Source organism: Antedon bifida, chromosome 8, assembly GCF_963402885.1.
Source record: "Antedon bifida chromosome 8, ecAntBifi1.1, whole genome shotgun sequence".
In the NCBI taxonomy this organism is placed as follows: Eukaryota; Metazoa; Echinodermata; class Crinoidea; order Comatulida; family Antedonidae; genus Antedon; species Antedon bifida.
This window is the reverse complement of record NC_136233.1, coordinates 10,024,563-10,039,582: the sequence shown is the minus strand read 5'-3', so window position 1 is coordinate 10,039,582 and position 15,020 is coordinate 10,024,563. Positions and strand designations below refer to the sequence as shown.

Genomic DNA, 15,020 nt, shown 5'->3' with positions numbered 1-15,020 from the left:
AACATGTTTATAACATTTTAAACAGAGGGTTATTGTACTATTCCTAATTCCTTATTAATATTACTCACGTTTTTCGGTAAATCAAAATAAAATAATATATTTTGTTGTAATAGAGCTCATAACGCTCGTTTGCTCTGATGTGGTTGGTGGTGATGCTTATATGGTTTCACTATAATAGCATTTACAATTACATTATTATCGCCAGTTAGGCCCTTCATTATTGATCAAAGTCAAAAATCAAATTTTAGAACAACTATTATAGTTTAATACATTACACTACTCTTTTCGAAGGATTATCGTTGGATAATTTGACCATAATTTCTTGTTTTTTAAATGTTATGGCTATAGTAATTAGGTCATAATGATAATAATTATTCTATTGGTTTTTCACACACACATTTTTCTAGATTAGATCATGCTGTCATTTATACACATTCTTGGTATTAGTATTCATTTAAATCAAACTATGAAAATTCATGTTCAGTCTGCAACGCGTGCATTAACCTGTTTACTCACGTTCAAAGTGTGTATTCCTCTTCTAAATCAAAATAAAATAAATTGTTCATCATAAAAAAGTCGAGATTATAATATCGTTCTTTCATTCTGCTGTTGATCTGCATGCTACTAGTGGTGGTTTAATGTACTATTGAAAACATCGATGCATTTGGATGATTAGTCACGCAAACAGTAGCATGGAGGAAGTCTTCCGTGGTAATGAGCATCTGCCCTCACACGGCGTATAGTAGTTTGTTTTTGTCGTTAAGAATCATATTTCGTAACAGACCTACTGGCCTAGCCTGTCTACAAAGTTTACCGAACTTTTATTTGCAAACCCTGAGTTTGGAGTTGAAGTTGTCATTATGTCACATATGAAGCATCCACTGAAAAAATTGCTGTACAAACATGAGAACTAGTCTTTACACTAGTTAGACTAGGCTGACTACAAAGTGTTAATAAAATATTACTGATGTTCGACAGAATCCTCGTTTTTCTAGACTAAATATTTAAATCATGATATAAACGGTACAGATTGTGTATGTTTCCTTCTGCACTATGAAAACTACAATTCGAATTGATTAAATCATCATCCTTTACTGAATTCATAATATACTGCCATTCTGATTGATACTAATTCTGGAGATATTGTTATTTAATACCAGGCCTGGTATGAAGATCTAATTAAGCCTGATATGTTTATGTACAACTATTCTTCTAATGAAATAACCGTCTTCTTAAGGCACTAATTATATTGACAGTTGTTCCACTCTGCATTCGCTTCGTACTTTTTTTATTTTTAAAATGACGTCATAAAATATGCTTCGTCTATCAGACCGAACGTTAAATCTTACAAAATACAGTCGCGATAATGAACGAAACGCATGCAGAGATTAACTGATTGTATAAATTACCGCCTACCGTCCCCTTCCGTCTATCGTACCGATACTAAAGCTCACTAATAATAGAAAAAACAGGGAAGACACATTCATTCAAAGTAGAATTTCTTCAAAATCATCTTCTAACTTGTTTTCTTTCTTTTTAACCTAGTATACCATACTGTAATTGCTCAAAAATACATTTTTTTTATTATAATTATTAAATCACCACTTATCATAATTATCACGATTTTAATAATGATGATCATCAACATCTTTCTGACGCGACGACCCACTTTGAAAATGCATCATTTCTAGAAATTATTATACCGCTCGTACAAACGGTGGTCACTTGACCATTATACAATAGGCCTACATGAAATTGTTAACCATTTTCCATTTCGTTGCTGCATTCTCTTTATTCTTTCATATATTTTAGTTCATATTTTCCCTCTGTTATCCTTTTACCACAATCTGTAGTTGACTCACAAACTATTATATAATAATTTTAAAACAACCTAATGCAATACCTTAAACAACTTAAGTGAATTACATTTTTTCTGTAGTTAATGTTTATTTAAGGGGGAGGCCGCTTAATTAGCCACTACCTTAATGGCTATGTGACGATCTGGCTTCTCCGTGAGACTTGTTTCCATACTCATTGAATAAATTAACTACAACAGAGGTATTGTCTGTGCCTGAACAATAAAGCAGATATCGATTTGTAAGTGTTCTGATTAAAGTGCAAAGGTCAATATGATTATTGATTAGCTAACCCGTTGCTAGTGATATCAATAGATACCGGCCTGTCCTTGAGAGATCTACAACATGACATAAGTCTTCGTTCGGGACGAGAATACGACACTACAAAGAAATCACTATTTATAATGTAATGAGGAGCTGGGCCTACTAAAACATAGGCCTAGTCTGTTTCTGTTACTGTTCTACTACATAAAAAGACGGTAAGTAGATAATAATAATAATAATGCTTTACTCTACGTTTAAGTAACTCTCCTGTCTATTTTCCAGGTTAAGTTCCAATTTGTTTATTATTGTAATCATGTAAAAACTTAGTGAAATAAATCGCATTTAGTAAGGTATTGATATGGTCAAGCCTAATATCAAGCCTAAGGTCTATGGTGTATCTATTTAGATATTCAGCTATATGCAGTTAGGCCTACCCTGTAGACCTACATATTGGCACGCTCAATATATACAGATAAATCAATATCTCCCAATGCAAGAATGAAAAACTTTTATAGGTTTTAAGACCACTAGCTACAGTAGTTTATAAAAGTACGAAGAAAAGGCCACAATTTCCAATTTGAAATAACATTTATTATTTACTCAATATAATATATTTAGCCGTCAAATCTCTTTGTTATGATGGAAGAGAGCAACGACAAAGACAGGTAATGATCTACGGACTTTGTTAGTCATGGTACTATTCAAATTGGAACAAAAGCACTATACATTATTATACTACACATTTTACATCAGGTGGTTTCTTCTTTATAACAATGGTATCCCGCGAGCGAATTCAGAATTTATCAGAATTTAGAAAACAAAGTCAGTCAAGTAAGACAATGTCTTACGAAAGTATACAAAAAGAGGACTCACTCTCCCTGTTTCCTATCAAACAATCTACACATTGATAAGTACAAATACTAATAAACAAGTTATCTATTTAAATTTTTAGAGAATCAGAATTTCTTGAGACTCCAGGAGAGCTAACAATGCAGAACGACGTAGAACCTAAACCAGAACAAAAAGAGGTACTCTATGCATAATAATAATAATAATAATAATAATAATAATAATAATAATAATAATAGTAAATAATTACAGTAGTATATATATATATATATAGTAGTAAATCTATAATTATTAATTGATTTTTTTTTTATTACTGTAAATAATTATGAATAGATGACAACAATTACTTTACATTGCATTTATGATATGATATACTGTATAGTAAATGATGGGGAAATAAAGAGAGAGAAACAAACATTTCTATTTAAAGTATCAGTATCTTAAAGCTCAGGTACAGTCATGAATTTTAAATATAATATCTGGTTAATTGTACATAAATCAAATAGTTGTAACAGAAATCAAGACGAAAAAACATGAATTTCCCTTAATATGGTCAAATACAAAATTTGGCAAAATTCTTCCATAAAAACCAGCAAGACTTTTTTTCAGTAGTTAGGTAGTTTAACCTAATGTAATAACATGTCTGGTGACTCCCTAGAAGGTGAAAAAAGATGGTGGATATACGGTGGATAATTTTTGCTATAGCATGAAAATAAAAATCTGAAGTTGAATAAAAATACCAGAAATGTTAAATTCAAGTTATATAACCTATATTTAGTCATCTGATGACATTGTTTACCACACCGTTTATTTTTCATAGCTTTTTAAAATGCCTCTCTATTTACAAAATTTGTGTACAAAAGAATAGAGATTTTACTGTGTAATTTGAACTATCCCCCCACTGATAAGGAAGTGCTTATTTTCAACAAGCTTGTGTAACACAAATAAAATCCCAAAAATTATGAAACATAGGGGAAACTATAGATCGATAATTATTGGAATGTATGATCAATAGAAATTTTTTGCCCGCACCTGGCCTTTAAGCGAGAGGTTCTAATAAGTGTGTTTACTTTTAGCTTCGGGTTCAGTGTAACACTGCAATTTTAGGCTCATCCTTGAATAATTTGATACGATTTTTTTTCTTACGATAGGATTTTGAAATCAGATATAATGAATTATATATTAAACACCAAGCTCTATTGAAAGGATATGAAAATGACTCGAGACAAATGGAGAAATACAAATCAGATGTAAGTATTCGCCTATAATACTTTTACTGCTATTCAGCACCATTACATGGGAATTAAACAATATGTGGCGATGTTTTGTGTGACTTTTTTAGTCAAAAGAATAAGGATTGAGAGAATAATGTTATCATTTTATTTTTTACTAGACCTATGCCCTATACACATGGCGTGCTTGTTACATTTCAATCAATAAAACTCAAAGGGTAGTAATACAATAGTAGTTCAATCTGATCAACAAACACATTATGAGCATTTAGTATTGATTGACTAATATTAACATAGGTAACCCTACGTTGCATTGATCGCACTTTCCGTTGTCCAGGAAACTATTAAGGTTCGTGATCGCGTTTATTTGATCGAGTTTTCTGAAATACATTTACAGTTATAAAATCCTTATTGTCCCTCTTTTATTGTTTTTGAATATGCCCTTTTGATGTTCCATAATAGTTATTCACTTTGTGAAAAAGTGTTATTTAAAGCAAAACCTAGTTTAAATTGGCTGCCAGTCAATGGGATTTTGGTTGAATATAACCGTTTGTTTTGTCTATTTATATAAGTGAAAATATTATTTTATTGAGGTCTAACTTTATTCAAAATATAAAATTAATTTGTTTTTTCTATTCAAAGTCTGCTTATATTATTTTTAATTGTTCATGTTTTTGGGGGGCAATACATCTTTAAAAAACTGTCCGTTAATAAGAGTGTCCCATGAATAGGTGTTGGCCGTTGTGTTAAAACTGATATTCCAAGTTCGGCTAGGGGGTTTCCATGAATAATATAGGGGTGTACCATAGGAGTATTCGCAAAGAAGGGGTTATGTTGTACCTACAGTGTAATATTGATTACAGTACGATATAAGTTAAAGTGTATTTCTGGGTTTTTTTTCTACAGCTCGACAAAAAGCAAAAGCAAATTGAGATCTTGGAGCGAGATGCCGAGATTCACCGTAAAAAATACATTAAATTGGAATCTACAGGTAGGCCCTAGTATGATGATTGACAGAACGACACGTTTTATTGGTTTGATTAATAAGATGTGTCACGCTTTCTTAACCCATAGAATAATGGAATAACCCGTTCACTAATAAGTTTAATATTATGATATATATAAAACAAACTCCGAAATAGTGAGGCAAGCCATGATGATTCTATATTTCGCACTTTGCTTGTAAGTCTTGAAGATGAACAAATAAATTTAAACAAAGACTATTCAACTAAACACACAAATATAATACATTCTGAAAAAGAGCCTTTGAACAAGTTTCTCACCTGCTTATACTTTCTTCATAAATTAATTATACTTATTTCTGCTGAATATTACTCACGAAATGTTCATTTGATTTCATTTTTCTATGAATGTTACGCATATCACAATAGTGGTGTTTTCGTATGATGTCCCCTTTTATGTTAATTGTTCCTATATAGTCTTGTGGTAAGATGTCACACAGTTTCTGTAATGATATGTTTGGCGTTTAACTTTTATTTTATTTTGTTTATAACAGCTGCTGAAGCAGAACGGGCCGAATCAAACTTAGAGCATCTTAGAGAGATTTTGCGTAATAGTCAGTAAGTTGTGTTGATTAAAATGTTGAAAATAGACCGTTAAATGTTAAAATTGAGGGTGCACAACAACAGAAAAGGCGCAAAAAATAGATGGTGCTTGCATGTCATTGCCTGTCCGAATCGTTCCCCTCTTCTAGTTACGAAACGTAGCTTTACAAAATAATCAATCCAACCCGATTTCATGAAACATATTTATTATAGGACGCTTGTTCGAGAAAGAGATTTTGAGATAAGAGATCTAAATGAAAGGGTAACTCAACAAGGAAAAGACCTGTTGGATAGAAACAGTATAAATGAAGAACAGACAATCAAAATTAAAGATCTTCATAACCAAGTGAGAGACGAACTAAAACGAAACGAGCAAATGGAAAAGGTGAGTTTAAAAGTAAACAAATAATGTAGTTAACTTTCTCTTACTTCATAAGATAACCACATAGTGGAATGATCTAATGGTCTGGCCGACGGTAAAAAAATGCTCAAATCGCAATACTAGACCTACAGTAATGCATGACAGCACATCTGTATCAAGAATACGAACTTTGCAGGACTACAGAATTCAGGCAACAAAGCCCACATTAACCGTAAATTGGCCTAACCTTATTGATAGAACTAATAATTATACAGCATCTTCATACACATTTAATTCAAGCAACTTGACAAAATACCAGCATTACGGAAAGAAAAGGAAAATGTTGCCGAGTCTCTCAATCAAACAAAGAAACAACTGGAGGAAAAGAAGGCCCAGCTTACTTTAGCTAGAAGAGCAATTAAGGATCACAAATCTAAAATACAGGTAAATTTAAACATAACTATTCTAAAAACGGTTAATGTATTACCTCATATCACAGTCGTCGCTGTCATTGCTCGAAATTATCCATCCCATTGCCTTCGTTCCTTTGACACATTTACTATGTTTCATGTCTCTTTGCTGAAACTTACGGAAACTTTTTGCATCATGTCTTTGGAACAACTTTGGAACAAACTTTATGTCAAATATTCACCCACTCTCGATTCTTTTTAAATTGACTTATTAATGTCATTGTTCAGCAACATTCAGCATACACTGCCTTTGATACTTTTTTTTTAAATTGTATATTGTGAATATTTAAAATAAAAATAAACCCCCGAAATCTGAGGAAGAAACAGAAACATGATATTTCTTACCATATTTGTGTTCATTAGAATCTAGAAGAAGAGTTAAAGAAACTACCCGAGGTCAAAAAGGAGGTAAACATGGCCAATCATGAGATTGATACTCTGAAGAAGATGATGGTGGGCAAAGATAAACTTGTTGTACAAAAATCTCAAGAATTGCAGGTGACGAGAGATCAGTTGGAAAATGGAATAGATTTCAACCAGAAATTTGTGCAAGCGAGTTACCCAAATGGTGCTAATGTTAAAATTATCAAGAAAGAACAAAGGTAGGTAAAGTTTACGGTACGTGCATGTTTGCAAAATTATCTATTTATAATTAATCATCAATAGCCTACAGTAAGAGAACATCATGTACGTGTTGATTACATAACAAATACATTAGACATAATAATAACGCCTCTACTATCACAAATAATACAAGTTAGGCAGTACTTCTCCCTTCTAATCTTGCGGTGATCATATTTTAATGTTGATTTGTTTATCATATAATGTATTGTTGCATATAATTTTAGAGAAAATACAAATGAATCTCGGACCATGGAACAAGACAATCTCAAAACTCAAACCCCAACAGACGGTAAGAAACGCAGAGGGATAAGTCGACAGGAAAGAGGCTTGCGGTCAAAAACAATCGTAAAGGCAACACGGCTTGATGTTGATACACAACCATACAACTATGCTTCAAGCACCGAAGAAAAATCATTCTCCACTGCCATCAATACAGGCAACAGTAGTTTTATGCGCCTTCTTACAAATGGCGGATTTGGCGATGATGTTTTACAGATGTACGATGTGTATAATACTGGACGGCGGTACAGTTCAGGGCATTCCTTAAAAGCAAATAGAAGCGGAACATCTGACCGTACTAAGCGACCCAAGTCTTGTGGTTCGTTTCCTGAGGACGATCACAACCTTCCTTCTGGAACATTACTATTCGAAGATGATTTCTTGGCGGCACAGTTTCTTCACATCGGAGACAGGGTCTGTGTCAAGCTTAAAGGACATACGGGTGAGTCAGATAAAAACTCGGTTCAATTGTTTTGTCGCCACAATTTAGTTCGGGAGCGAGTCCATGGCATGCTCTAAGCACGGATCCAGAAATTCCTCGCAAGGGAAGTGATAGGGCTTGATTAAAAAACGAAAATGTTTTTAAACAAATATTAAATAATAACACTATATTATTTAATCATAATTTATGAACATATTAAGAACAGTTAACAATCATTATTTAAAATTGAATTGTTTGTAAAGTTGATCAAAATTTTATTTGTATGATAGAAAAAAAAGTAAGTGTAAGAATCCCCTTAGCTTAAATGATAGATGTATATTCGTTTATCAAATACTTGTACTGTAGCGGTGCCAGTGATTATGCATAGAGAAAGAGAAAAAGAAATAAATGTTATTATGAATGAACGAACGAATGAATGAGATATTCTGTTTAATTCCTTTACAGTCACAAACAGAACTGAAGGGAAATTATATACCGCAATAGTGAAGTTCATTGGTAAACTGGATCGTGAAAATATAGATCACAGGTTAAACGTTGGAATCAAACTGGACGAACCACGTAAGCCAGCATGTCTATCTTTTGTTTCGTATCTTAACTTTGAATTGAATTGTTTTCTATGTAGAAAAATCTCAGAAAAATTGTAGTCGATATCAGGATATTATTTGTGAATTCCAAAGATTGATAAAACTTTGTTTATGTAGAACCCTTTCCTGTGAACGGATTGCCATTTGCTACGGAAGTAATTCACATTTTATTTTGCTGTCATTGGCAAGGTGCCTAAAACAAACATAACACAAACAAGCACTTACGCTTCTAAAAGCAATTACATGGATGAATATTTGGTTTAGTAAAACAAAGTTTGGGTGCATGTGACTGGATAAAAACAGTCTGTTGACATTGGCAACTTGTTCCTTCATAATAGTAATAATGAATCTGTGCTCAGGAGTCACATTACAAAGAATGTTTTAAAAGGAAAAGTTGTCACATTTTTTAAAACAAAGAGAAACGACCTTGTAGGCCTAATGGAATTTGAGCAATTTCTTAAAATATGACCTGGCATTTCCACTTCTAGCCTACTATACTACTAAATAACATTTTCTTATAAATTTCACATTTTATTTATACAACAGATCTAGGCTATATTTTGAATAGTGTACACTAAAAACTTTTTTTTTACTTTGTATTCATTAATTTTCATTTACACTAGTTGGTGATACTGATGGTGTTGTACGCGGGAAACGTTATTTCCGAGTTTCACCTTCTCATGGAAAAATAATCCGGATCATTGATGTTGTTTCAGTATTAAATCAGAAGGTATGAATCAGAAAGTTTTTGTACACAAATAACGAGATTAAAATTATAATACAAACTTTGAATTCAAATTCTAACAAAAGACGTGCGTTAAAATAAGTTACATGGTAATAGATTCACTAATGACTTATTGTATGCAATAAGTGGTTTATATTTATCATTTTTTTATTACGATATTACCACTAGGCCTAAAGCCCGGGTAACGAAACAAACCTTTCCGTTGCAATGTGCTGACCATTTCTAGGTGGGTAATAAACGTGAACTAGAGCCTATATGAAATTGGTTTCTGTAGGCCTACTATTATTATTCTCTACCTTCTCAATTTTCAGACGTGTTCGTATAAACTAATCAAAGAGCTGATAAGAGAGCATCGCTTACAAACAGGAACAATCAAGACGGAACGAGACAGAAAGCCGTGTTTAATCAGAGTTACATAGTTGTCCATAAATGAATGTAAGCCTATCGTATACCAAATTTAAGCTGGTGTGATAGGCCTATCAAATTGAAATATAAAATAAAATATACAAAATGTATTTAGAGTTTCCCGATTAAAAGTTCTGATTATCATTATTCTTCTTATAAATATACTATTAAAAATAACATTAACTATATTTTTGTAGATCTCAAAGCAGTAGTGGTTATAACATAGGCCTATTTTGCAATATAAGTAAAATAAACTTAAGTACGGTAAATAAGAAAATGTAGTATAATATTATATATAGTAATATATAATGAATTGTAAAAAAATCTATAAATAAATCAATCAGCATGACTAGGCATGTGACGTAGGCCTAGCCATTTAGTCGCTTATCTAAAGAATATGTTTTCGAGTTTGGGAACCGTGTGGAGGAAGGAGTCTAGGTTGGACATAGATTATTGTTGCTAAAATGTATTGCGAACATAGTAAGCAAAAAAGTGAAGGCACGTCACGGTCGCAACGGCCCGGGTCTTGATTTAACCAGCTCAGTTATAGAGACTGCGTTTTGATCAAACTATAGTTGAGGTAAAAGACCCTAGCCTAAAAAATATCAATAAAATAACTGAATTTACAATACACAATACATAATAAGACATTTAAATATTAAGCTTACTCCGCGTTCGCTTCTTAATTCAGCCATTTCTCATTGGAGAAAACTTTTAAAAGACGTCAGACGACAAGCACGATGCAACAGTTACGGGTAGACTTGTACGCATGCGTAGACCTTCTGCAAAGAAATTAACTTGCTTATTGGCGGGAGTGGGATTGCTCTGGCAGGCGACATCTTAAATTCAACTCCAAATCCCAGTCTTTTAAACTTCTTCATCACTTTTAATTGCAAATGAATGATTTCGACATAATTCAAGCCTGACGGTTAGTGGTTTAAAACGATAAGAACATTAACACACTGTACAATACATCAGATTTTTTTATGAAACATGGATACGTTTATTATCTGTTGGGACTTCATTTATAAAGCCAACAATTCTCCTTTCTACCAAAAAAACCCCACTGTTTAACCAAACATACTTAAAATCATGATTGTATCTATAGGCTACAAATATTCTAAACAGTGTATGCGTCAGAAGGAAGAAGCTAAGTTGGATTAAAGCATTTTAAATCTTGTTGCATAGCTAATTATTTTTAATTTTCGACACAAACATAATCATAATTGTAGTAAAAATTGAATTTCTATACTGTATAATTTACTTTTAAAGTTGCACACACTATACTTTAAAATTACACATGATAACACATGATCTTACAAAACTGTCATCACACAAGCCTTTAGGTTACAAAGTGTGTAAGGACGGAGCATTATTGTATACTTTTTCTATAGCAAATATAAATATAAATTTTTTCATCATTTTTTTCTTTTAAGCAAGATATAAAGCGCAGCTGTTTCAATGATTGTTCTACATTGGCCTATTAAATTAATTTAAATATATTCATGAATGTAAATTTTTAAATACTTAATTCACAAAATTGCAACATGATTGGACGGATAGTAATATTATACGGAATGATTCTTAAGACTATACAGGAATATACTACAGTACTATTTAACATTTAATAATAATTGTGCCCTATGCTAAGGTTATATAACACTAAGTGGTCATGTGACCAATATATAATCTGTCGCAGACAGCGAACTGAAGTCTACATAAAAAAAGAATGAAACCATAATACAAACAATATAAATACCTGACATAAGGTACTAAGAATTTGTATACTAAACATTGAAATAATTATACTGTAAACTAAAATAAACAAAATAATCCCAAGTAAAGAACGTTAATTATATTTTTTATGAACTACTGAAAATAATCAATATATATGCATTTTAATTCATAATTTAGACAAAATCAAACTCAAATCAGATTTGCTTCGGTGGTGCTGTAAAAATCACCTAAAACATAGTCACTGAATGTCCTTAAACATCGACATAGGCAATGTGTCGTCATCTAGGCCACTGGTAGTCATACTGTTATTATGTTTGGGTCTTAATCACCGCTAGAGCAATTTTCATACGTCTATAGAAAATTTGCTCTAGTGGGATAAAACTTTTAGAACACCACACAAGAGAAAACTTTTGCAATGATGCTGCAGGTGACACATAATTTTGCAGAGCACAGCTAAACTTTTTCTCTTGTGGTGACCTCCAACAACAATAGACCAATACATATTTAATATTACACACTGTAAAAATGTATCCATTGTATAATAGAAAATAAAAGATCTTTCATAATTGGAGAAAAAATAACAGTATGACCAAAATAATGAATGAATATGAATTGAAATAATCTAATAAAAATGTTAAATAAATACAGCTTCTAATGCCATGCTAATCTATAATATGACATAATAAAAACATTCTAATAACATGCAATTATTTTCAATGTTATTTAAATCTATGAAATTAACTATAAAAAAATGATTATGAAATGAATGTTATCTCTATTTCTATAGCAGCGACATAGACAGGGTCTATCACTTGCCACGTTTCAGAAAATATCCCTACCTCAATATATTTGCTACATTATTCTAACTATTATCTATAGAATAAGTTAATATGATTTTAGTGTATGAGGCATGAATTACAATTTTTCTGATCTGAGGAAGTTGAACTGGATGAAAACAAATGTTGCAATAATAATTTCAAGATGCTTCATGCATGTAACATGCACATAGTAAATTGACCAACATCATGCAAAATGTTAAATTCTTAGTAAAATGTGAATTATGCTTTCCTCTATCTACATGAAATAAAGGGAAAACTACAAATTAAATGGATGGCTGCATTCCATAATGAAAGCAATGAGGTTTGAAGTATGAGTATGAGATGAATCCAGTAGCTTATTTGATGTCACAGAGCAATGCGACGCCCCTCAGGATCCAGTGATCTGGGTTCTGAGTAGTCTTCAGCTCCACCGATGCAATGTACGTCAGATCTGTTCTGACTGGTTTCTTGTAAATGGGACACTCGTACATGCGTGGATCACGTCCACTTGTACTGTTGATCGCATAGATGTGAATGACAGGAAGCGGCTCAAAAAGGACTTTCGGTTTTGGCTCAATCAAGCGGCAACCACGACGATCCCAACTGGCTCCCTCAAGGAACAATCCGTAGACATAGACACCTTCCGCTGGTGGTTGTGAAATATCATCTTTGAGGAATCTTGTTACATCATTGTGTAGGATTACGCTATCAAGAGCCCAGCCCTTGTGTGCACGAGTTACTTCCTATAAATACAGAAAAGAATGAATTTGTTTCATTTAATTAAAGTTTTGTGTAGTTTGAACATTGAAATTTATGTATAACTGATTTGTATATTTGAATAAAATACATCAGCAGAGGTTTAAACTTTGAGAAGTGAAATATTGGAAGGATTATATGAAAGCAGAACAAGAGAGGGCACTATTACAATTGAAAAAATATATTATACTATCAGAGGGTGCTATTAAAACATATCAGGCTTTGCATATAGTTAAGTATTAAGTAAGTATAGTATACAATGGATATGCATGTCACTTTTCAGAAATGACAAAGGCAGAAAATGTGTGGGGAAACTTATTTTTCGGCTTTAGTTAACAAATTCTCTTTTATCTAAATGCTCCCCTCAAAAACCTCCGTGTTTTCTTCAAAATGTGATTCTCAAAATTTAATTCTTCGCTCTCTTTAGCGGGGTCTTTTCTCGAAGAATGGGAACATCTCAGGATTATTGGGAGAGTTGGGAGGGCTACATCACTTACTTGTCTCATTGCAGTTAAGAATCCTTGTGGATTAAAGAAGCCAGTCATCCAGAACGTATTTGGCCGTCCATCAAAACACCAAGTGTGGAATTGTGCATTCCTCTCCAGTAACTCTGTAAACCAGAATCCTAAAGTTGATGACTGCCAGGAGATCTTGAGCCAAACAGCTGGAATTCTTGCATCATACATGCAGTCAAGAGCATCACGAAGATTCTACATTAAAAGATCAAGATCATAATTTCAAAATATCATACACAATTTTGCATTTACATAGTATATGTATTCATTATTTTAAAAACAAATAGTAATTGCATTCTGGTACAAGACGGAAATCAAACCAGGCATGCTGCGGTTTCAAATATGTTAACCACCAATATCACGTTTGTAGTAGAAAAAAAATATATAATACCTCACTCATGATAATGGTACCATCAATTGCTAGTTTGAGGTCAGTTAGAGTGCTTCGGACAATCGCAATGACCTTCTGCATTCGGTCAATTTCCTGACGAAGGAAAATGTTCATTGGCTGTAGAGCGCCCATTTTTTGAAGTCGCTGTTTAACCTGTAAATTAATATATCATAAGGTAATGTTGATAAAAAATAATTAATGATAGAATGAATATGACCTGCCATATATTGAAGTAAATCCTCATTTTTTTTAAGTTAGCACCTAATTAAAATTGAGAATGGAAACAAAAATTACTCATAAATAGTGCCTGCACATGAATAACAAATTATTATTATCCCAAATCAAAACACTCAAAGATAAAAATGTTCAAAACAATACCTCAAATGACACATAATCCTGAGGTAGTTTCTCCAGCATGTCATCTGCCAATCTTTGAACGACGTCCTCTCTTGTTTCACCACCTCCCCCGGAGCTGTCCTTGGGTTGAATACTTAAGATTGTTCCCAACACATCTTTTGCAGCATTGCTCTGGTAACTATTAAAACATGAAAAACACAGACAATTAAAAAAAAAAATTATTTGTTGTGCTATACCAAAGTTCCTTTGGAAGCTGTAAGGAAGTGCATAAAGTACTTGGCTACCTAGCATTGTGTAACCTTTGACATTCTATATGTCTATATTGTAACTTACATAATATCAGCATTTGGATGGAGTCCATTGCTTCTAGTGTGTTTGAAACTAAAAGCAATTTTCATAGATATATCGTGTAACCTTTGACATTATATATAAGAAAAATATATTGCAACTCACGTAATATCAGCATTTGGATGGAGTCCAAATGCTTCCGGTGTGTCTGATGCTGGAAGCAACTGTATAAAGTCTAAATACTGTGCTACCTGAGTTCCCTTTGGTATCGTGTAACCTTTGTAGAAGTTGAAGCTGTTACTGAACATCTGCTCACTAAACCAGACCTAATACATCATAAAGTAAATTAAAATGCCATTCTACATTTTTCACACACAAATAAATAATACATTTATGTAAGTTTCAGTCTAGAGAGTTGGCAATCCGATTCACAGTACAGGTACAGTACAAACAAAGCTCCACAAAGTCTTGAAACAAGTCTT

The 15,020-nt window shown here is 32.6% G+C and overlaps 2 protein-coding genes across 2 annotated transcripts in view; one reads left to right on the top strand and one right to left on the bottom strand.

Annotated features, from left to right (window-relative positions):
• Window positions 1–2,224: 2,224 nt before the first annotated feature.
• Window positions 2,225–9,770, top strand: LOC144849805 (uncharacterized). The gene is made up of 12 exons (XM_078706874.1): window positions 2,225–2,335; window positions 3,073–3,148; window positions 4,121–4,219; window positions 5,108–5,192; window positions 5,718–5,781; window positions 5,980–6,151; window positions 6,428–6,571; window positions 6,961–7,199; window positions 7,446–7,942; window positions 8,387–8,500; window positions 9,150–9,256; window positions 9,583–9,770. Exons 2-12 carry the CDS (start codon window positions 3,110–3,112, stop codon window positions 9,688–9,690), a joined length of 1,668 nt encoding a protein of 555 aa, XP_078563000.1. The 5' UTR covers window positions 2,225–2,335; window positions 3,073–3,109; the 3' UTR covers window positions 9,691–9,770.
• Window positions 9,771–10,560: 790 nt separating this feature from the next.
• The window catches only part of LOC144849794 (dynein axonemal heavy chain 5-like), a 52,273-nt gene continuing 47,813 nt past the window's right edge, over window positions 10,561–15,020 (bottom strand). The window contains exons 67-71 of the mRNA XM_078706851.1: window positions 14,704–14,864; window positions 14,272–14,428; window positions 13,894–14,046; window positions 13,485–13,697; window positions 10,561–12,974 (exon numbers count right to left, since the gene is read on the bottom strand). Coding sequence (XP_078562977.1) covers window positions 12,588–12,974; window positions 13,485–13,697; window positions 13,894–14,046; window positions 14,272–14,428; window positions 14,704–14,864 — 1,071 coding nt within the window. The 3' untranslated portion in view covers window positions 10,561–12,587. The remainder of the gene's footprint in view (window positions 12,975–13,484; window positions 13,698–13,893; window positions 14,047–14,271; window positions 14,429–14,703; window positions 14,865–15,020) is intronic.